At 44.5% G+C, this 24,736-nt stretch overlaps 2 protein-coding genes across 2 annotated transcripts in view; one reads left to right on the forward strand and one right to left on the reverse strand.

Moving 5' to 3' along the window:
- Positions 1-24,736, forward strand: part of EMB2016 (mRNA methyltransferase EMB2016) — a 150,304-nt gene that overhangs the window by 114,500 nt on the left and 11,068 nt on the right. Inside the window, exons 23-25 of the mRNA XM_087667905.1 lie at positions 22,277-22,608; positions 22,704-22,845; positions 23,983-24,664. Coding sequence (XP_087524031.1) covers positions 22,277-22,608; positions 22,704-22,845; positions 23,983-24,664 — 1,156 coding nt within the window. The remainder of the gene's footprint in view (positions 1-22,276; positions 22,609-22,703; positions 22,846-23,982; positions 24,665-24,736) is intronic.
- LOC148013547 (uncharacterized) lies at positions 2,745-4,274 on the reverse strand. Its single transcript, XM_087668669.1, has one exon. The coding sequence runs from the start codon at positions 4,272-4,274 to the stop codon at positions 2,745-2,747; it is 1,530 nt and encodes a 509-aa protein (XP_087524795.1).

The following is a 24,736-nucleotide window of genomic DNA, read 5'->3' on the forward strand; positions in this document are numbered from 1 at the left end:
GGGCTTTCCCAAGGCATGGATCCGCAGGGTCTCCGCACTTTACAGATTGGCTACCAACAGGGTTCTCATAGGTGGCACGCGAGGGGAGGAGTTTCAACTGGAGAGATTGGTCGAGAAGGGCTGCCCTCTGGCCCCGTATCTGTTCCTACTCTTTGCAAAGTCGTCGTCTTACTTCCTCACATCACGTGTGAGCCAATTATGTGGCCTCCGACTTTCGGTGAGAGAGGAGATACAGCTGCTATGCAGATGATACAACACTCTACATAGAGGATGATGAGCTGATGCTGGAGAGAGTGAGACTGACTCTGAAGGTGTTTTGCATTGCAGCGGGAGCGAAAATTGACCTGGCCAAAGTCAGTTGGTTTACTTAACTACCCAAACTCCAGCACGGATTGGGGAGTCCACTTGGGATTTCGATGGGTGTGCAAAGGGCAAACCATCCCATCTCCTCTTTGACGAGGAATGGGATGTGATCCGAGACTTGTTGTTTGCATCGCTGTCCTCTGGCTGAGGTTGTCTGTTGTTGGAAAAGCCGTTTGTAGTAGTCAGTGGCAATCTCCATCACCTCATCTGGGCTAGAGCGAATCCTTCCATACTCATCCCGAAGTCTGCGTATCTGCTCTCTTGAGGTGCATGGTTGATGCACTTGGAAGAACTCCTTGCACATCGTGTCTCCTTTCCGCACCAAAAAGGTTGGTGAGAAGCATAATGAAAACTTCGAGCGCTTGTTGTCTAGGCCAACGAGGGCTGCTCGTGCACACTCCTCCTGTATGTTGAGGATGGGATCCCCTGGTGCCTCCTGTAGGAGTCTCTATGGTTGCTAGGTCCTGTCAGAATGCTCTCTCCTCGTCCCCGCTTTGCTGCCTGGCCTGTAGGGTTGCCTCGTGATAGATACTGCTAGTCTCGGCTAGGGCCTCTGCAACATCCTCTATGATCCGGTCCCTCCTGCTTCACTCCCTAGTCCAAATATGCTCAATCTGTCTCTTCACCTCCTCCCTGCTATAGATCGAGTCAGGCATCTGATGCGTTTCTTTGAATTTGAAACTTACGAAACCTTTCTTAAAGTACGAAACGTTTCTAAGAGTAAAAAACGTGGGCATTTTTAACTTTTTTTACTTTTTTGGTGACTTGGAACCCAAAACATGGTTTTTTTGACAAAAACTAATGGGCAATGTTAAACATGATGATGATGATATGTAATGACTCGTGAGGGCTCATGATTTTGAATGAGAGATTAATTTTTTTGTGATTTTGTTTAGTTATTGGACTTTGTTAATCTAGTATCTATTCTTGTCTTGAGATTTGAATATTATACGACTTTAGTCTCATTTATGAGTTATTTATGATATATTATGATTCATTCTTGATTTTGATATTTTTTCAATTTGTTTTGAAAAGAGAATCATGATCTTGCAACTTCACTCAGTCCATATTATAGATAGGCTATTTACATGTTAATTTCAGTTTTCTTTGTATGATATATATCAATCATCATGTTTGAGTTCTAAACCATAGTATGACTCTAACTTTGATATAAGTGACAAGTCAATAATGAATCATGGATATGTAACATATCATGTATTTTTCTCAATTGACTCTATTATTACTCAAGCTCAAGTAGCCATTCTTTGTTTAAGAGAGAGTTCCATAGAGATTTAGAACCTCTTTCTCCAATCAAAACTATTAAAAATCCCTATATAAAAAAACCCACATTTCTTATTTTACCCCCTCTTGAAAGAAACTTACGAAACACGTTTCTGACGTTTCATTTCTAAACGTTTTTGACGTTTGTGGCTGCTATGGTCAAGAGAACCGGACAATGATCAGACAAAGTGGTGCCTGCCGATTGCCCTACTTGGCCTCTGCGAGAGCATCCCCACTCTCCCACATTAAACCTGTCTAGACGCTCCAGGAAAACTCCTCCTAGCTCCCTGTATCCCCAAGAGAAGTCCAACGACCTCTCCGTCCTATGAAAAGTAGGGTCTCTCCAAGCATCGCGTGCTCCTACTGCGAGTGGGAAGACCTCCCATCATAGAAACATGAAACGGGGAACGGGAACGGGGACGGAGACGGGAACGCCAAACCTAGGGAACGGGGACGTGGGAACGGGAACGGCAATTAAAAAATCAAAATTCATGAAAAAAAATTAATATTTCACTCATAATCCATGTGGACTCTGGAAGTCTGGAGTGCTAAAACTTAAAACCAAGGTATATAATCCACAAGGACAAATCATTTTAAGTTTTAACTTTAAGATATCATGCATTATTCTAAAACTACTCATTAGAAATTGAATTGCAACTTACAAGGCTCAAGAGGTAAGCTATTCAATTATAAATAATAAAATCCATAATACATATGCCAAAAATCATAAATGATAAAACAATGAACAATGAACTAAACTTAAAAGTCTAAGCTAAAAGAACATGCCTATGGTACCATTGCCAAAAAACTTAAAAGATTACAAATATGAAATTGAAGTCTAACCTTTGAAAGAACATGCTCATTGCCCCAAAAAAGATTGCAAATATAAAGTCTAATCTCTAGACTAAAGCAAAATGCGGCATGCCGCATGCCAAAATAGCCCAAAGGGCAATTGCAAGACTGCAAGACTCAAGTACAAGTATAATATCGACATGGCACAACTGTCAACAACCCAAGTGTCACAGTGTCATCAATGATCATAATATCATATATAATGTAAATGTGTCATGTATCATGAGACTCGTGATAAGTAAGCTAAATCAAAGATCATGATGGGGCTCTGAGGCTGCTCTAGCCACTCCTGAAGTGCCAGCCTCATCATCATGTGTATCATGAATTGCTGCATCTCCCTCAACATCAGCATGTGTCTCCTCTTCTTGCTGCATCTCCCACTCTGTGAATGGATCAGGCTTTGTTGTCATACTGTTACATAACATCCTCAAATTAGCACTAACGAATACTAGATCGTTTGCCCTCTCCACACTAAGACGGTTTCTCTTCTTTGAAGCAATGTGAGCGTAGGTACTCCACAATTGCTCCAAACAAGAGGAGCTAACTGACTGACTCAAAATACGGATGGCTAGTTGCTGCAACTCAGGACCATCCGAACCATAGTCCTCCCACCACAAAGCTGCCCCAATCTTACAACGATCCTCCTGTGCATCCCCACAACCAAAAGAACCCCGAAAGGTCCTATAACATGAAAGCTGATCTCTGATCTTTCGTCTAGTGCCATGATCAGGCACTAGACGAGACAATATAAGTCTCCATGCATCCATAACCTCACTGTCATTCTCTTGACCCTTGCCCTGGAACTCACGATCCACAGCAAATGCAGCTGCATGCATGGGTGAGCTATAGGAGTTCCACCTCGTCACAACTAAATGGTGTATTTCCTCATACGCCTCATCATTTGGTGCCAACTCGTGCAACTTTTCATTCAACCTGTCCATAGCCTCATATACCTTGCCAATGCAAGGTTGCATAGCATCCATAACCCTCAATAAATGTACAATGGGTGATACCATAGCATCTATCAGCTTTACATCATCCCAAAAAGTGGAGTTATTTTCTTTCTCCAAGCATAAGATACCTGTAGGAGTATCTGCCAATGTTGATGAGGTAAACTGATCACTAAGAAATAACTGCCTCAAGGCACCACTGCATTCTCTTAACCTGCCTAGCATCAAGAAGTTAAAGGCAAATCTGGTATCAAAGTATTTTAAAAGTGTCTTCTTCGACCGCAAAGAAAAGTGATGGCGAAGAAATTGGTGATTCAAAACAAAGCTAACCATTTGAGCTCCTTGTTCTATGACAGGTGCAATCCATGACAGGTTACCAATATCCTTTAGTAGGTTGTTCAAGCAATGAGCCATACAATATGAAACTGTGATATGTGGATAATATCCCTGAATAATAGCACCTGCTGCCCTATTTGCAGGCTCTCCATCTGCAACAAATCCCACAACATGCTCTGGGCCAATAAGCTCAACACCTGTAACCCACTCTGCTGCAAGTACATCTGCTGACTTTCCTGTCCCCGATGCATCATGTGAAGATATAAAATACATTTCTCCACGAGAATAAGCAACCATACCATGAATGGATCGCTTGCGTGTATCACTCCAACCATCAGCAATCAAGGAAACTCCATTTTTAGCCCACATGCTCTTTCTAGTCACTGCTGCTTGCTCAACAAGGCGCTTTTCCTTGTCGAGCAAAGTGGTGCGTAAGGTCTCTGATAATGGAGGTACATATGAAGGGCCATACTCACCAATCTTCTTGCACATCAATTTAAAATACTCTGACCTGGCTGCACGAAATTGAATGTGGTCATGATAAAAAAAGCGTGCCAGTGATGTATCCACCTCTTCCTTCTTCTTGGGATCCCAACTAGCATCAAGTGTGCTTTGTCTACGAGCAACATGTGGCGTTGTTGATGCCATGGCCAATGCAATACTTGTAGTAGGTGTGGAGGTAGCACTTCTTGGTACTGACCCTGCTCTAGATACATCTGATAGGGATGGTGTCACAAAAGTTGCAAGGTCAACTGCAACACGTCGTGGTCTAGATGCAAGATAAGCTTGTTGACCTGCTACACGGTCACGAAGCTTCCTTTGCTTCTCCAAGGTCACATTTGGACAAAACTGCACCTCTGAATTTGACTCATGTAGGAGATGAGCTCGGACCTGATTATGCATAAATATTAAAATTTAAAATGGAACAAGTAGCAATTGGTAGTCCATATTCTAATATTTAAGTAACTTTGAAAAATTAAAATCAATAAAAATTTGAAATACAAATGCTCGGCTCAATGGATTACCTTGTTTGCTCCACTAGTTCGCTTGTATGGGCAAAGCTTGCAAGTCCATGGTCGAGATCCTCCACCACTCAAAGGGCGGTCAGCATTTACTTCTTCCCACCATGACCAATCATCAGACCTTCTTCCTCGACCACCAACCCGACGAGCGGGGCGGGAAGATGAAGCCATTTATGATTTCAGGCTGAAAATTGAAGGCCTTAGGTTCAAGAGTCGAGAGAAGGAAAATTTGAAGGCTGAAAATTGATTATTGAAGGCTCGAGAGAAGGGAGAAGGCTCAAGAGTCAAGACTCACTCAAGAGTGGAGAGAGAAGGGAAAGGGAGAGAAGGGAGAAGAAGAAGAAGGTTCATGGAAGAAGGAAGAAGAGAAGGGAGAAGTGAAGAGAAGGTAGAAGGAAGAAGAGAAGGTAGAAGGAAAAAGAGAAGGAAGAGAAGAAAGAATAAGAAGAGAAAGAAAAAGAAGGAAGAGGTTGGAGGTGGGAGGAGAAAGAAGAGAAAGAAGAAGAAGGAAGAGAGGGAAGAGAAGGAAGAAGGTGGCTGGGCCTAGGGGCAGGAGAACTGGGCGAGGCTGAGGCGGGAGCAGGAGAAATGGGCCAGGCGGGAGCAGGCGGGAGCAGACAGGATGCAGGCAGGAGCAAGCGGAACGAAACAGAGCACGGCGCAGGCGAAAACTGGGCGCGCGCGAAAACTGGGCGCAGGTCACTTGCCACGTGGCATTCCCTGTCCCGTTTCAGACAGGGAACGCAGCAGGGAACGCGTTCCCTGTCTGAAACGGGACAGGGAACGTTTCATTTTTTGGAAACGCGGTCCGAGCCGGATACATGCCGGGGACGGCGATTCTGCGTGCCGGGGGGCCGTTCCGGCCGTTTCCTGTCACTATGCCTCCCATGCCTCTTGCTCCTCCCTAGCCATGCCGTGGTAGTTTTTGCGTCTGCCTTGTTGGCCCTCTTAGGCCTCCAGGTTGTTGAAGTCTCCTTCAACAATCCAGAAGTCCACCTTTGCAAGTCCTGCTACTATCTCCACCAAGAATATACTGAATGTCCTAATCTCAATAGGGGCATAGACATTGAGGATTCCAAGGCACAAGTCCTCAATGTCCAATGTGATCCATAGAACCCACCCTGCCACAATCGTGCCGTGGTCTCGTACACAGGTGGTGAGGCTTGGGCCAATAGAGGTGCATATGCCTCCACTCCTGCCGTCGGCACCGATGGCGTGCTCCGAGTAAGTGTGTTAACTGCGTGGGAGTACCTTCCCGACCCACTGGGCTTGGGCAGGGGTGAGCTTGTGCTGTTGCAAAAGTAGGATGTTGATTTGTCTGGCAAGGGCAAGTTGGAGCTCTTGCCGAACAATCAATTTCTTGGAACCACGTGCCCCAGTGTGGTGGAGGCTGTTCATATTCCAAGATGCAAGATGTAAACTCATAGGGAAACCTACGGTTGACCGAACAAGCATCTGTTCGGTGTGGAGGCTATTGATGAAGAAGAAGAGCTATGGGACATGCGGGTATGCTTTGCGGAAGCCTAGATGGTGAACTCCATTTGTACATAGTAGCGGACCATGGGAGTGATAGATGTACCTGGTGGTACCACCTGAGAATCTATTAGCAAGGGTGAGAGGCGTGACTTTGTACACTAGTAGAACAGATCACGTTTTCCAGAAGCCACTCGATCACATCCACTAGAGCTCTCTAGTTTGGAGGGCTCGAAATATAATGCTCAGATGTGGGACCACGGCCCTGGCCCACCAATTTATGTCCATGATGCAACCTGGCCATTGCTGGGAGAAGAGTGCTAGTCCTCCTTCTCCCATCCACTGGTAGATGTGATCTGCCATGTGACTCTTCACCTCCTCTATCTATGTGCTCCTTGACTTGCGTACCACAAAGATTTCCACCTCCAGAGCTAGTGGGAACTCTCCGCGCTCCGCAACTCTCAGGCAACACCACATACCACTGCGAAAAAACTCTTGTGGTAGCCGTTGTGCATGTCTTGGGAAAGTGTGATGGGCTGCATGGATAGATGAGTTGGTGGCTGTGTGGGAAAGGGGCCAGCTAGGGTGTTGGTGAGTGGAAGATGTCGGCGTATGGGGCCCCTCACCTCCTTTTGGGGGGGGGGGGAGGGGGTTACTTGTACTAGGTGGGGATCAAGGGGATTGATCCGCGGGGTGGTTGGGGGGGGGGGGGGGGGGGAGGGGGAGGATCGAGGGATGGTGAGGTGGCTGGAGGCACAAGGCAAGTGTTGGGGGGGGGGAGGGTGTGGGGGATGTGGGCCCTCGGGTGAGGCGGCTCGTGATGCCTTCGTGGGAGGTGAATGTGGAGGCATGTGGCCCTGTTGGGTGGGACCAGGAGGGTGGGGAATGCTCGCCCTCTTGTTGTTGTGGCTATGTTTGAGGGTTTGCTTGCGGCCCCCCTTGCCGTCTCATTCTATGTCATCTATGGACCCGTGTAAACCCATCTACATCCATATGTAGGCCTATCGGGAAAGGTGCCTGGGCTTCGAAGCACGTGCAATTTGTTGCTTGATGCCCAAAGTCATGGCAATGCAGGCACTGCCCTGGCTACAGAGTCACAATAACTTGCTGCTTGAAGGAGTGTCCGCCTGTCTGAATCTCCAGAAACTGTGGTATATTCTTTGTCTCTTTCACTGCCACCCATACCTTTGGGGCTCCTACGGCTGTCACTACGTCCGTGAAGGAGGCGAGAAGAAAAGTGCCGAAGAGCTGTCCAAAGTCCTCCAGTAACTGATGATACTGTACCGCCAACCCAGGGAAGAGTAGAGTGACTGGATATTTGAGGAACTTGTCCTGGAGCATGAATGCCTCCACTGTGAAACCACTATACCGGGGAACCATGTAGATGAATCCCTTCGTGGAAGCATAGGGTGAACTAACTGCTAGCTCATAGGGTACGTCTGCCGAGGTTAGTCGTACCATGAAGATCTCTTGCCTCATGAGAACCGCCCTCCACGATTTGTGCTATGCATGCCAATGTGTAGGCCAATCTCGAAGCTAGGCCTTGGATGGGGAGTGTCCTACGACTTGACCAAAGATGGTTGTTTCTTTCAGCTCGAGCTTTGTGGCACGGATGGCTAAGAGTTGTTCCTTAGAGAGGACAATGCTCAAGGTGTTTGACTGGGGGGCACTCGCATAATGCTACTGCGTTTGACCAGAGGTTTCCATTGCGCATTCCTACTAAGAACCTACCAATCACATTGCTGTAGTGTCGAAGAGGGGTTGGTGTTGTTGCAAATGGAGGGAGCAACAGGGGGGGCTATGGCGAGGAGGGGGGAGATTTTGTTTATTGACGGGCGGTGAAGGTGTCGAGCACCACGGATCACAATGTTAGACTAGAGCCGCGCGGGTGGGGGGCTTGCACGCCGGTGGCCGTAGGGTGAAGGAGACGGGGGACAGGTTGGGGGAGGTACCAAGGTGGCCCGGGGGGGGGGGGGGGGGGGGGGGCAATGCAAGGGAGACTGCTGGCGGGGGGAGCAAGAGGGCAGGGGGGCTGACCAGGGGTGGGGGAGGCAATGCGGTGGAGAGGAAGTGTGGCAGGAGGGAGAGGCGCATTGTGCCGTGGGGAGTGACAGACGAGAGGAATGGGGGATAAGCGGGGGGCACGACGGCAGGTCAACGGTGTGACAAGCAGGGTAATCCTAGATGTTTGACTATGCTATGTGGAGATCAAGCTACCATGTCTTTCCTTGGAGGCCCATGACCACGATCCTTTTCAAATGGATATTTAAGAAGTTAAGAACTTGCTATCCTCTTTCCAGAGCTAACCAGCCACCCTCTTGCACAAAGGTGTTTGGGGGGCATTGTTGACTCTACATGCCACTGGCATTACGATGCCTATAGGGGAAAACTATGCTTCCCACTTGTCCTTGTTGCACAGGCTCTTACGCCCATGTAAATCTCTCTATATACCCTAGTGGAGCGGCACGACCAACCTTCTTGCCACATCACGAGATGTGGGTGCTCTCCTCGAGCTACCTCTTACAATCTTGGATTTGTTGATTCTAGAGTCATAGGACTTGTCTGGACTGGACCATAGAAAATTTTGAACTAGGTAATGAAATTGAGTAACACATAAGGACGAGAAGCACCAATCAAAAAGTATATACTAGCTCTGTGAGAGTTGGAGTGGATTGAAGCTTAGCTGAGAGTGAAGTAGACACTGTGGAGAGTGAAAGCATGACACCGAATGCAATAGACTGAAGTGTCAGATGAAAATACAAGGTACAACCATTAAACCTTAGGGTTGTAAGAGGGTGTTCACACTTGAAGTGTGTGAAACACGATAAGTGCCCGAAAATGTGTAACATAGGCACATAAAATAAAGAGAATAAATCCGGGGAAGAAAACCTCTCGTACGGAGAGTAAAAAGTGCCCCAGTGTCCTATTGAAGATCATCGACACTCCTGTGTGAACGTAGGCGTGAGTGAAACCCAAGAAATCCCCTTGGAGTGAAGAGTGATCAAAATACAAGGGTCATCCACCACCAAAGGAGATGAAATTTAAAGCATTGCAAAATGCTTCAAATTTGTGGCGAGGAAGAGCTTTGGTGAAGATGTCTACCATATTACTGGTGGTAGGACAATAAAGAAGGCTGATATCTCTGGCATGTAGCCTCTCTCTAACAAAGTAATAATGGATCTCAATGTGTTTCGTGCGTGCATGAAACATTGGGTTCCGTGCCATTGCAATGGCACTCTGACTATCAGTGGCTAAAGGAGTAGGCTCCGTAACAGATACATCTAGATCAACTAGCAAGCATCTAATCCATACGCATTGAAGTGTGGTAGTGAAAGATGCCTTGTATTTAGCTTCACATGACAATGTGGCAATAGTCAACTGTTTCTTGCTAAGCCAAGACAAGCCAAGAAAGAAACAATTTCCACTAGTGGAGTGACGAGAATCATAATCACCAACCCAATCAAAATCACTGTAAGCATGTAAGTGCAGTGGTCCCCCCTTGGGATAAAGCAATCCAACAGTCCTAGTACTCTGCAAGTAACGGAAAACATGCGTGGCTGATGCATATATTTGCTCAGGGTTGAAACTAACTGTATGTCTGGCCTAGTGTTGCATAGGTAGATAAGGCATCCAACTGCTGGAGCATGTGTGAATATCAAACAAGTCATTGTCAGCATGCAATGACAACTTTAGTCCAGGTTCCATTGGTGTAAAGACTGGCTTGCAATCTTGTAAGCCAAACGTCTCAAGAAGTTTACCAATGTCAATCGATCCATTTGCATTCCTTTTCAGCTTGTAGACCCATTTTGTTCCAATGGATTTCTTCCCAATAGGCAAACACACTAGATCCCATGTTTGATTCTTAACGATGGAATGAAACTCAGCTTGCACTGTTGCCATCCAATGCACACTATGTTGTGCATCCTCAAAACATTCAGGCTCCTTATCATCAATTGTATTTGTTGCAATAACAAACTCCATGGTATGTGCATTATCATGCATACGAGCTTTCCTTCTAGTATGACCAGCCATCGGAGCATCCAAATGACTATCTTTCATAGTCTGTAAATTCCATCTAGGGATTTGTCTAGCCTGTTGGCTGTGTACAAGCTCTTTCTGAATTTCAGATTCAGCACTTTGCTGCATATTCAAATCAGCCATTGGCTGATTATCTGCATTATCCAATGGAGCAGCTGGCTGAACATTAAGTTCACTTGCTGTAACTCCAGCTGAATCACCAAATGAAATGGGCAGCAGCCCTTCAAATACATCACTTGCAGCCTTGCTGACAAATATATTTGTCATCGAAAACTACATCCCTGCTGACAAATATCGTTTTAGAGAGAGGATCATATAATCTATATTCTTTGCTTTCACTCCTGTACCCCACAAAAATGCATTTGACGATCTTGTTATTCAACTTTTTCCTAAGTACCTTGGGAATGTGTGCATATGCAAGACACCCAAAAGTATGAAAGTGCCCAACAGAAGGTTTCCGGCTGTTCCAAGTCCAAAAGGCGTGATATTCGTCAATGCTTTGGTGGGGCATCTATTCAAAACATGGCAAGCACAACGGCTTCCATCCAAAAGCTGCGTGGCAAGAGTTTTGCTTTCATTATACATATGGGTATCTTGATGAGTGAACGATTCTTGCTCTTTGCATCCCATTTTGCTATGGAGTATAAGCAGTAGTGTGCAATGAAGAATGCCCTTCTGCTTAAGAAAAGAATTTAGTATAGAGAACATGTATTCCCCTCCTCGGTCCGAACGGAGAATCTTTACCTTGCAGCTAGATTGGTTCTCAACAAGTGCTATAAAAGCCAAAAATGCATCATACACTTTTGACTTTTTCACTAAAGAATAGACCCAGTAGAAGCGAGTAAGTCATCTATAAAAGTCACAAAATAGTAATAGCTACGCAATGACTTTGTCTACATAGGGCCACATACATTTGAGTGCACTATATATAACCTGGCTGTGGCTCTAAAAGCAATATCACGGGGAAACGAAAACCGATGCATTTTTCCCAAAATACATCCCTCGCATAAGTGCTCAGGTCTCTCCAAGAGAGATAATCCATCAAGCATCTGTGTACACTGTAAAAGCATCAAGCTACCATAGTCTACATCCCCCATGCGAGCATGCCATAACTGCGGTTGTAACATAGCAGGAGTAAGAGAGGATGCTAAATAGGCCGGCTGATTAACTGAAAGAGCATCCAACTCATATAAGCCATGACATAGAGTGCAAGTGAAGACCAAAGTCGCGTGTTCCTTATCTCTCACTATGTATCTATCATCATCAAAGGTGACCTACAAACCATACCGTGCCAAAGAAGAAATAGATAACAAATTCTTCTTTATACCTAGCACAAGCAAGGCATCTTGTAGGCGGAGAATAGAGCCATCAATGGTTGTGAGCACAATCTCCCTAATACCTCTAACAGTGTATGATGCATTGTTGGCACACTGTACAAACTTGCCAACTGGGGCTGCACCAACAGAAGCAAACAAATCTCTGTGAGATGTTATGTCAAAAACCATGTGTTTGCATCCTCAGTAGAGCTAAATGCTCTATCAGCCCAAGAAGAGTCATAACTCCATATATGCAAACAATAGTCTTTGTATGCAACAAAAGACACTGACTCAGTAGCAATGGAAGGAGTATCACCAACAAACATCCTTGACTCCTTTTTCTTCTTGGCTATGCAATTTCTACACTCAGTGATGTAGTGGCTTGGCTTCTTGCAATAATGGCATTTGCCCTTCTTGGCTTGCATACCTTCTTCTTTCTTATTGCCTTGTGAAGTGCCTGAAGGCCCAGAGCTCTGCAGAGCATTCTTTGCTTGGCTGCCCTTGCCTCTCTGTCGTGCCATAAAAGCTTGCTCAGAGGCTATAACATCCATACCATTGTTTCTTCTTGTGTGCTCCTCCTCTAAGAGCAAACTGACCAGTTGAAGGAAAGTAAGTGGCAGTGGGGCAATCCTTATGGTGAGTTTCAAGGCCGTATGAAATGCCAAGTACAAGGGCGGCAATGAATTGAATGTAGTAGATATCATTTGTGCATCTGAGTAATACTCATCAACATTCATAAGCTGCTCACGCAAGTCCTGAATTTTATTTAGGTGATCCTGCATGGAATCACCCTCATCTATCTTCAGTGTCTCAAGCGTTTCCTTCAAGAAAGAGATACGAGTCTCATTCTTACCAGCAAATATTTGCTCCAAGGTCCGCCAAGATACTCGTGAAGAATCTGCAGACCGAATGTGAGGGATGATAGACCGTTGAACTGCCAATGCAATCAGCAGCAACAAGGCTTGTGCATCTCATGTATGCCATGTTGTCCACGTCAGCCAAGCTACTTGTGAAGAAGTTGCAGACCGAATGTGAGGGATGATAGACCATTGAACTGCCAATGCAATCAGCGACGACAAGGCCTGTGCATATCGTGTATCCCATGCCTTTTGTGCTGTTGATCTTTGGGGAAGTGGTTGAGGTGGAGCAGGCTCAAGAGGCTGAGTTGCCCGTTGTCCACATCCTCCTGGAGGAGGAGCAGCAGGAGGCACAACTTGGGGCCTAACTTTTTCACCGTTGACATATTCCCAAGGATTCTTCGTAATTAGCACATTCTTCATCATGAAGGACGAGAATGAATAGTTGTTACCATCCAACTTGTCCTCCTTGGATACATAGGTGAATACATCACCTCCATGATTTGCCATGATAAACAATGGTGATCAGAGAGCAAAAGAGCAATGTCCCAAGTTGGACCTATGTGGAAATCTCAAAATTTTGAGAAAATACAGCAAGTAATTTGCTGCAATTAGCAAACTGAAGCATATTCTATCAAAACTATATGTAATGCACACACCCCAAGGTGCAATAAATGCTCAACAACATTGTAGAAGCAAAAGCCCTAAAATTTCCTCCCCCAAAATGCTCTAAAACAGTTTATTTCAGACTGAAAATGTGTTGCATGTACCAATGTCTTCAAAGAACCTAGAAGCTCCAAAATTCTTGACTTATTTGGCAAGAAATTCATTCATTAATCATTCCCCAAACACATATTGAGACTGATTGTGCTTGCTTGGGCAAAAGCCCGTTCTTCAAAAATGAATATGAAATAAAGAAGTAATTTTTTCTTTTTAAAATTTTTTTGTATCTCCAACGATATGAATGGAGGCTCACTGGGTGTGATATTAATGTGACCTTAACGTTACATGACATTAAAAGTGACATTTAATGTAACGTTAAGGTCACACTGGGGAGGTTGTAGGAGGGCGCTGTGGGCAAGGATGCTGGTGCTGGATGAGTATAAGCAGGCGGTGCTAGCGCACGGGAGCTGCACAGGCGAACAACGCTGGTGTAGCACTTGGGCACAAGAGCAGCAATCGGGCTGTTAATGGGCGCAAGGCGCAGTGCCATAGGAGCAGGAGAAGGGTGCAACACAGGGGCAGCAATGGGGCGCAGCTACCAGGCGGAAACTGGCGCAAAGGCAGAGGCGGGAGCTGTTGACGGGGCTATTGGTTGGCAGCTGGCTAGCTGTTCCAGCTTCTGACAGAGACTCCTTGAGTGGGTGGACACCTTTGAGACAGGCTGTTGGTTGCAAAGCAAAGGGAGTGCAATTTAAGTTGAACTTAGCTTTGATAGCAAGTGTGAGAGCTAGAGTGGATCGAAGCTTAGCTGAGAGTGAAGTAGACAATGTGGAGAGTGAAAGTACAACACCCAATGTAATAGATTGAAGTCTAAGATGAAAGTACAAGGTACAACGCTGGAACCTTAGGGTTGTAAGAGGGTGTTCACACCCGAAGTGCGTGAAACACGATGAGTGCTCGAAAATGTGTAACATAGGTACATAAAATAAAGAGAATAAATCTAGGGGAAAAAACCTCTCGTACGGAGAGTAAAATGTGCCCCAGTGTCCTATTGAAGATCACCGACACTCCGTTGTGAGTGTAGTTGTGAGTGAAACCCAACAAGGTCAATAGGATGTGATGCACCACTAGAGCCTTCCAAGCAAGGGAGAGATGGATGGTGTTCTAGTAGGTCAACTTCTATTAGGTGGACTCTAGCATTGGTATGAACGATTGGGCTGCTGTCATGTCTAGTCTGAGCTAGAATCCAAGGTATTTGATAGTATTTCCTACTCACCCACTTGAACACCAAGTGGATGCCCCAAGCAATATTAGAGTTAGGATCCCTAAGAATACCAACCATCTTGCTACATTGTAAGACACCTTCAACACTAGTATCTCCCTCTCTAGAATCATTGTGTCATCCTCAACATAGTGTTGTCGAAATCCAATAGCTCAGCCTTTCTTTGGAATGGCAATGTGTGTCCCCTTTGGCCATTGATTCTAGATTAGAGGAAATTCGACATCACCTTTGTGAAGAGCAACAAGAGGTAAAAAGGAAGGGGGCAGCCCAATCAGGCTATTCCATTGCTGAGGTAGCTCAATGGAGCCATGCTGCAGTATAAGTGGTCCTACTCAATCTTGTCATAGGCCTTCTCAAAGTTGAGGAGCACTGCAACCCTTTGGCTTCAATTTTGGGTCCACTCTATAGTCTAAAAGAAGGTCAAGATGGTGTCTAGGGTGCTCCTAGCTTGAACAAATTTAGTGTATTTGTCACGAATGATGTTTGGAACCATGGGATGAATGTGCCTTCCTATCATATTTTCCAGTGCCCTATATGTGTTAACACTAAGGTATGTAGTTGCACTTGGGTAAGGTGGAGGTGAGTCCTCTAGCTTAAGATCTCTTGGAGTACTTGCAACAAGCAAGCCTTCACCTTGTCCTAGTAGGTGAATAAGAGGCCTTGGATAGCTCATCCTCTTCCTGGGCACTTCTGCACATCGTATTGATTGGAAAGCATAGCTGCCCTTGATTGAAAGGGGTGAGAAGTGACCATCCCAACTACTTTGTCATGAGCAACGACATACAATCACACACTTGCTCCTTGATCGGAGTACACGTATCGAGACCATTTCCTATTGTAAGAGTTGTATGTAGAAGTTGGTGGGGATCCCCTTCTTTTCCTTAAGATAGGATCTATCCCATATTGTGCATCTCACTATCCCATATTGATTGTCGAAATGGTGGATTTGGTCCCGTGAGGTGTGGGACTTGTGCACTTGGAAGAACCTATGAAAGGTGTGGTTGCTAGTGGACTCTTGTAGCAAAGGCCCTTCCTCCCAACACAGTTGCTTCGCATGGAGGGCTATCTCCTAAGAAATCCTACTTAAAGCTCTTGGGGGTTGTGCCGCCTCCTTGGTAACTTTTTTCCCAGTTTGTAGCCTAGAGTTGGTTGATTTGTCTTTGCACCTCATGCTCGTAATTGAAATTTGGAATCCAACATGAGTAGGGGTCAAGGGCCAAGCCATGCGCACCTAGAGAGAGGAGGACTAGAGCTTGATGCGAAATGAGGTCTTTGCTAAGTGTCAAACCTGCCGTCCCACTCTAGCAAAGAGAACCTCTCTAGGCACTCTAAGAGAATGCCGCCTAGGTGCTTGTACCTTAAGAGAAGTCCAATGAGACATCACATGCGCAGAAAGTTGGGTGTCTTGAGATATCTCAGACTTGTATTATGTAAACGAAGGCAACCTTGCTTAATTGTGCTAGTAAAACATCGGTTTCTAGAATGAAGTCTTGTTCAAGCTCTAGAGCAAGATTCTTCCTATCCCATCTAGAGGGAGACCACCAATCATTATCTCTCTCTCGCTACTACAGAGTCTCATTCTCCTTAATTATTGATACAATTGCTTCACAAAATTATGTAGAATCATATGATTTCAATTTGTGTATTTGATTGGCCAATTCTATTGTAATGACATTACTATGAGCTCTTCCTCTGCTTTTTGTTGTTTGTTCTTCATGCCTTGTAGTTATTCTTGTAGCTTTTTGGTGTGTTCTTCTTCCTTGATCATCTCTTGTTTCATTGTCACCAACTCGTGCAAGAGGTGAGATTCCCATGGCAAAGGTTTCTGTTGGTGGGGGGACTAAATGTATTTGGAGACTAATTGCTGTAGCAAATATCTCCTTTTCCTTCATCCTTATTACTGTTGAGACCCGGTGGGGAAGTACTTAGGATGAGTAGATCCTTGAGGGGTTTCCCTTCTCCCCTTGTGGTCTACTTAAGAGAGACTACAACATGGTCAAAAAGCATGGCCAACTGGGTAAGAAAGGTAGGGTCGGGGTCAAGTACAAGGCAAGACAGAGAGGAGAAGGCTGATAAAGCTAGGGCAGGGCAAGGGAGGGAGGGAAAGGCTGCAGGGGGGAAAGGGGAGGGGGGGGGGGGGGGACAGGGTTGTAGGGAGAGAGAACTAGAGTAGGCACCAATGCATTCTCCTCCTCGAATCAGGTTTCATGGTCGCGGTCTATGATCCGCGAATTATTTTGGCATCCCGTGGGCGATCTCGTAGTTACTATGAGATGGGGTCGGTCCATGGATCTTCTTTTCGTTGCATCATGCTCAGGTAGTTGAAGAGAGATAGGTCATCAAGTTGTTCGCAAGGGCCAACTTGATTCTAGAGAGAGAGAGAGAGCCTCACTCATGAATCTGCTTCCTTCCTTTCTTCCTTCATTGCCAAAGCCAGCAAGGTCCATCTATAGGCCATGATCTCTTTAGTGCACAGGAACAAGCAATCATGTTGTTGCAGCCTTGCTCATGACTTGGACCGGAAGCCGTAGAGGAAAACAGAGAGAGAGAGTGATTGAGACCTGCTGCATGGATATGGATTTTCTAGATCAGCGCTTGGCTGGGGTATAAGGTAAAGATGCTTGGATTTGGATGAGGAATGTTGGGCTGAGGATATCACTGAAGATGTTGAACATGGTGAAGCAAGGTGGTTGCCCCCCTTTGTAGGTGCAAGGGGATAAGTATCAAGGTGACTATGTCTTAGCAAGTTGTGTGTACCTCTTCCTTTCAAACCAATCAGACTCTTCAATATATGCTTGCTAGCGCAAAGAACCTCATGCATGATTATGCACATGCAAATGATATAATAGCAAGCTCTTTTAGCGGATGGTGATCTTGTGGTGGCGGTCATGGGGACAAAGATCGTATTACGATCAATTTGCCTAATGTATCCAGAGCCATGCGGGTCGAGTGAGAGGCTTGCTTTTGTGGCAGGTTCCTTCTATGATTTCAGCTGGCTTCTTTATTGGAGAGGTCGCTGCCCCATATATAGATATTGTTTGTTGTACTCCTACTATGACCTCTTGATGATCGCCTTTATTTGTTCCTATTATAGGATGGCACAGATGGGTTTGAGGACCATACAAGATGTTGTCATTCATGGTTAGGCTTCAATTTATCCTTTTCACCATATCCATCAATATTTTCTCATATCTCAGGGTTAGACGCTAATTTGGCTAAATACGGAGCATTGGCTTGGTAGCATTCCCTGCATGCTTGCATTTCAGTCTTCATCCCATGGTTGGATTGGGCTTTTGTGAAATAAGATGATTTTCTGAAACAATCAAGCGATCAAATTTGCTGTAAAATGATTGGGGAAAGTTCTTATATGGAGGCTTCATGAGGGGTCTTCTAACAAGAGATATGTTGCATGGACAGAAGATTCCCCGTTGTAGATATGTCTTCTCCACTACATGTGATGAAAATGTTGTTCATCTTTGTCTCTTACCCAATTGCTAGATAAATCCAAGATTTCATTCCCGGCATATGGACTTTAGTGGACAATCGTTTGTCCTTTGGCACATCTAGGGGACATGTAATACTTTTATTTTTTATTTGGCCTGAGGTATCTGTGGTCATGTAAGCCATGTTTAAGGATTATTATTATGCCAAGTTTCAGCTAATGTAATCCTCAGAGAGGTGGTTGCTCCATGGATGGATACCATATGCACCACCTTGGTTGTGCTTGCTTCGTGATGCTCGTATTCTATTCTTGTAGCCTTGTGTCTTTTGTGGCCTTTTGTCTTCATGTGTTGTTTTCTGCCTATCTTTTAGTGTGCTTGGTTGGCCAGATAGCCTTTTGTAACTATTTCAATTCATTAATTCAAACTCGTGTGTATGTGAGAGAGAGAGAGAGAGAGAGAGAGAGAGAGAGAGAGAGAGAGAGGGGGGGAGGGAGAGGCATTTCTTGGTGGCATGTCCTTTTTCCTTATTTGATTAGCTCCTAGCAAGAGATTCTCAGCTCCACACTTTCGCATCCTCCTAATCTCCGAAAGGAGGCGAATTCATTATAGGCGGAAGTGCTGGCCACTTTCAAGCTACTAGATTTACTTGATAAAAGTTTGTAGCGTGATAAATTTAATCAAAGGGCTCGATTGGGATCGCGATATGTCCATGATGCTTCCATTCCTAGGCCACCTGTCTTTTTTGATTCTGTTGCATTTGCAAGTACTTTAGGGTGTCTAGAGGCTATAGGGAGATTTGGTTGTCCTTACAGGAGCAAATTCAACAATATACCTTCGCCTTCTTCACCTTGGAAGGATTGGATGTTTGTGAGACCTGATGATTTCCAAAAGAGATCAGCTAATCAAATCTACCATAAGATGGTAGAGGACAAGAGATGGGTCATTGAGAAAGCCAATAAAGTATGGCATGTCCCTCATTCCAGAGGGAGATGGTGGGATAGATTTACTCCAATTGTGGAAGTCCAAGATCCCTTATCAAGGGAAAGTTTTTATATGAAGGTTGCTTATTAGGGATCTCCCCATTGGGGATGTGCTATATCTTTGCAAGATCTCATAGGGTCAATGTATCTTTTGCATTGCTTGTGATGAGACAGTGATTCATCTCTTCATCTCTTGCCTTCTAGTGAGATAGATTTGGAGCTTTGTTTCCCGTGTGTGTACTTGCATGACTCTCTAGCTAACACTTGTCTGCTCTTTGGTCTTGGGTAAGCTGCTTGCTTTGTCCTCTCTGCAGTCATATCATCCTTGCCTCCTCCATTTTCTCAGATGGACAGCTCTGTAGCATATTTGGCGCACCCATATTGCCTTCATTTTTTATTTGACCTCGGGTATTTGTGGCCATGTGGCCCGTGTTCGTGGACTACTGTTATGGCAGATTTCTTCCATGGTTTCTTCAGACCTGGTCCTCCTTGACATAGCTACTCTTTGGTTGGATATTGTTCACTCTGCTTCTATATTACTGCTTGCATGATATTTGTGTACCACATTCTGGTAGCCTTTTGGCTTAATTTGTGATTGCTAGGTCCAAGGGTATCAATGCATGGCCCATTTTTAGGGATAATGCATGTGCTCTGTCTTGACAAGATTGTATTCAGCATGCATATGCTTTTCACGCTGAATCACAGTATTTGCAACTTTGTTGGAAGATGGCTCTGTCCACCCGTGCGCTTCCACTGTGTGAAGCTTAGATGGCGATCTAGACAGAAGATAGGTGAAGAGCTTAAGGCTAGCTGGAACAACAACTCTGACTGGGTGAAAGATGAGTGAGTGATGGCTGTGAAGGGGTTTAGCTTTTATAGCCCGCGAAGGTCGTTAGGTCGGCCTACTGACCGACCTACCATATGAGCCTCCACTAGTCGGCTAGAGTCTAAGCTCTTCAAGAGGAGCAATATGCTAAATATTAATTGTTGGCTTATCTATGCTAGAAATATTTCCAGAAGAATATTGTATATTTGATGAGTGAGCACAGTGATTTGGTTGTTCAACCTGCATTATTTAGATGTGCATCGAATACTATGAATCTTTGTGGATTCCACACGAAGTTCTTTATGATGCTATTCATTCTCCCTCTTGATACATTTGTTACTTGGTTTGGAATCAGGTTAAGCTTGAACGGGTAGATTTGATGGAAGCAGATATTAAAAAGGCCGAAGTGGAAGAGGAGCTATTCCATTTACCATGTAGGAAAAGCCTTGGTTGGGACAGCCTCCCTAATGAGCTGTCTTAGCCCTCTCCTTCCGATTTACTTGATGTAAAATAGAATTGATACCTGTCATCTTGGTGTATTCTTCGGTAAAGAGTATAGGAAATTTGCCAAAGAGCTCAAATAATTGTTATCTTTCTTCTTCAATGAGGTTAGCTGCCAACATAGCCAATAACTCCCCTTTCGGGACATCCACTTTGCCTTGCTACTAATGGAATTCTTGTGTTTGTTGCTTCTACTCTTGATGTAGCAAATCTCATAGTCCTCCCTCCATTTGATTGGCTCTGGGTAGGAGATTCTGTGCTTTACAGTTTGGCATCCTAATCTCCGAAAGAAGGCTAGTTTGTTACAAGCAGAAGTGTTGGCCGCTTACAAGTTGCTAGATTAGCTTATAGTATAGTATAGTATAGTATAGTATAGTATAGTATGAACTTTTGTACTAGTGCATCTGTGGATGATGTCATTCCAGGCCAGTCTCATCTTTATTCTTTTGATTGCATTCGCCAATATATAGCCAAATCTAGTTGGCCTTTGAGGAGCAGCTTCAGCAGTATATGCTTTGGAAAAAGGATTGGCTATGTTTGCACTTCTAAAAACATGGGCCGTGTTGTTTTTTTGGATCACATGGTTGCCCACTGTCGGTTGTTGTTGCAAGCCATGTGTGGTGGCCATCAGGCTAAGGCCTCTATTGCTTGTTTTTTCTCAAGGATTGGGTTAATCTGCGTGGGAACACTAAATTCCAGGGCTTCTGGTGGCATATGCTTAACATTGATAAGTCAGCTACTGTACCATCTTTTCTTCTATTAATGCATTTAGTCTGCTTATAAAAGGTTGTGCTTCAGAATGTGGTTTGACATCCAATGAAGGATTGATTGCATGTTAGCTCTTTGCAGGCTGAATTGTTGGCCATTTCTAGGCTGTCTCGTAGGAAGGAAAACAAGATCACCCCAAGCTTAACCAAATGTCCCAACTGGGACATGTTTCAATTGCTGATGCAACACTTTCTACAGAATGTGTGCTGATGTCCTTTTACACTGTCCAACGGGTTTTTGAGATCCCTTGTGTGTACTGTGGTTTGTCAGACATACATTACTCACATTTGCAGGATCAGTAGCCTTTCCCTAGCCTTCCTCCAAATCATACCTTGCAGCAGTCCAGCTGTGTTTGGAGGGTGTTTCTATCCCTCAGATCTTTCACCTACTTGTTAGGGATCATTGGCAACTAATGCAAGTTCTGTTTGGGGTCTTCATTCAAATGAAAGGTGTTTCTTTGGAGAACGCTGATTGGTGGTTTTCCCCTTGCTTCGTCCTCTCTAGAAAACATATTTCTAATGACATCTACTTCCTTTTCACTAACACAGTGGAGTCTTCTTGTTTATCCCTTGTGCATTGGCCAGGAAAATCTGGTCTCTCCCGTCCTGGATTTGGTGAAAACTCCATTCAAATGAAAGGTCTTTAATTGGAGAACGCTGATTGTGGCTTGCCCCTTGCTTTGTCCTCTCTAGAAAAGATATTTCTAATGACATCTACTTCCTTTTCACTAACACAGTGGAGTCTTCTTGGCACAACTTTATCCCTTGTACATTGGCTAGGAAAATCTGGTCTCTCCGGTCCTGGATTTGGTGAAAATTTACATTTTTAAGCACAATATCATTACTGATGATTCTATTCACTGACATATATTTTTTGAATGGAAAATCAATGGGACCTTTTATTTGTCCCTCGGATTGGGTATTCTGCAAGGCAAAATTTTTTACTCCTGCATAGCTGCACATGAAGATAATGGCCCATTTTCTGAATTTTGTGGTTGTTGGCATAACTGGGTCACCCGGAATACCGTTATTCTTTATTCCAGTTCTAGTGTTCAAAGTCATGTCATCAGATTGAAAGGCCTTCTCCACCGGCAGCTGGATCTTGTTCAGCACACAAGCCTTCTTGGGAGAATTTAGTCCCCTGGCATATGGCAGTTTCTTCAGCTGTTCCACTGTCTTTCTAGTTGTTTTGTCTCTTGTATTGTTGTACTTTTACAGTAATTAATATAGTTATTCTTTATGAGCCACAGAGAGAGAGAGAGAGAGAGAGAGAGAGAGAGAGAGAGAGAGAGAGAGAGAGAGAGAGAGTTCTTTTGTTTATTTCAGTTTGCACCTTTGGGCAAAGATTTGGAGAATGCTTTTCGAGGTTTGGGCAGTATTGTCAGCCATCAACTTGGTAGAGCTGCGTTTGCATGTATTGCATTGCTAATCAAGAAGAAGTCTTCCAACCTGTTTTCCAAGGATTCGACATCAGTGGACTCCGGGGAACTTGTTTTACCAGAGATTGAGCATCTTTTACCCGAGGGAGCTATTACATTTGTACCTTTTTGCAAACGCTTAGCCGTTGCCTTGTCAGAAAATGCAAATCCAGAGTTTGTGGTCGCTATCGTGGAACGCTTTGCCCTTGCCTTCCTTCAATTATCAGCTGCTGGGAGGAGGTGAAATTGATGTCTGCTTAAATTTTTCAAGTGTCTTTCTTGTGCAAAGTGCCTAGGCTAGGCTTTAAGCTAAAGATAGTAGTGGGTATGGCCAGTGCTTGTGGCCTTGGTGCCTTGCAGGTGCTTTTTGAAATGGACAAGATGGAGAGTAAAGAGGTCCTGACATCGATTGTTGATATTTTGAAACTAAAGTCAGAGGCCACCATTGGAGATTCCAAGAACTCATCTTATGCAAAGGTTGTTACACATTCTACCAGTTTACTAGTGTCTTTTGGATCTATGAAACAGGACAAAAAAAACATTTTGAGTTGGTTTGGGGGGTGCAAAGGTTGTTACACATTCTACCAGTTTACTAGTGTCTTTTGGATCTATGAAACAGGACAAAAAAAACATTTTGAGTTGGTTTGGGGGGGGGGGGGGCGCGGGGCGCATTTGTCATTGGGGTTGCTCGGTTGTATTTACGTGACTTACTAATTACTTGTCATTAGGATTTTGTATCAACAGATTTGAGTTTACTCATCCTAAACCCTAAACCCTAATGATTGCATTCTTTGGTAGCACAGACCACTGCATGCTGTGCCTTTTTGTTTTATGTTGTGTTTACGTGAATCATTAATTCCACATCATTAGAATCTGGTAATCAGATGATTTGAGTTGCATTGTAATTGCATTTTGGTGGCACATCATTCCACATAGAATGAGGATAGGTACTGGTAAAGATAATTATTCACATGGTCATGATGTTGTAACTCTGCTAAAACTACATGTTGAAGTGTTAAGATGTTCACTGGGCGTGATTTCTTGGATTCAGCATTGAATTGGATGGAAGTTAAAGACAGAATGCAGGAAGGGGAGCATTTCAGTTGCTAGTGGGTTATGCTGAGGATCACACAGGTCAGGGAAGGGTGTTGTAAAAGTGCTAAAGTTACTGCATCATTTGCCCTGCAAAACCTCTCTACCTCTCTTGTAATCTGCTAAGTATGGTCCAAGATGAGCATCTGCACTCCAGCTGTGGCCATTTTTCTGTTTGATTGGCTTATTGTGAGAGAGCAGATTGAGTAACCCACTTTTGAGGATTTTTCTTGCAACATTATCTTGGTTTTGTTTTTTTGGTCCAAGCTAGAGACTGTAGGGGATGTTTCCCTAGCATTGACACTCCAAATAATGTTACATGGCTTTTTAATTTAGTGAAAGGTTGTATGTACTTTAGATTTGGGGCTTGGGCAGCAGGGACAAGCTCTAGCAAGGCGCAAGTCTTTTCTACCTTTGTTCAGTGTTCCAAACATGCTGCTTCAACATAGAAAATGCTTAACTTCAAAATCATGGTCTCCACATGCTATAATTTAAACTGACTCTTTTGCTACATCTCAACAGGCGCTTAAAGGTGTCTCAGTCTTGCTTCACATGCTTGAAAATCTGCCAGCTATCATGTTTCTGGAGAAGAAAGTCAAATTGGTTGTAGAGGGTTTCTCTTCGTTGCAGCCTTCCAGTGATGATGGATCTGTGGGGAAAGTTGGTAACTGGAAAGCTCTTCCAGCATTATTTTCAGACATTAAAACAGACCTTGGCACATCGCTCGAAGAGATGGATGTGTCTATTGAAGAAATCCTTAAGGAGAAGTTTAGTTGGGAGTGCCCAGATGACTCATCTGAAAAAGCATCAGCTGTTGTCACCACTGGGAAAAGGAAATCTGGTGGAACAGCTGAAGGAGGAAGCAAAAAGCATCGTGCTGATGGTGGTGCCAGTGGACCGGTTGCAGATATGCCCTTGAATGCCAATGGAAGTCTTATAGGACGTACACCTGGAACAGCATCTTCTTTGACGGTGTCAAACAGGAGGGATACATTCAGGCAGCGCAAACCAAACACAAGCAGGCCACCTTCCATGCATGTGGATGATTATGTTGCTAGAGAAAGGGGTACTGAAATTACTTCGTCTGGAGGTGGTGGCATGTCTCAAAGAGGTGCTTTGGGTGGTGGAAGGCCTCCATCGATACATGTAGATGAATTCATGGCAAGACAACGTGACAAACAACTGGCTGTAGGTTTGCCTTCTGGTCTCACACACACACACACACACACACACACACACACACACACACACACACACACACACACACACACACACA

Source organism: Lygodium microphyllum, chromosome 26, assembly GCF_053477565.2.
Source record: "Lygodium microphyllum isolate KBCC chromosome 26, Lygodium_microphyllum_v1.1.10, whole genome shotgun sequence".
Taxonomy (NCBI): domain Eukaryota; kingdom Viridiplantae; phylum Streptophyta; class Polypodiopsida; order Schizaeales; family Lygodiaceae; genus Lygodium; species Lygodium microphyllum.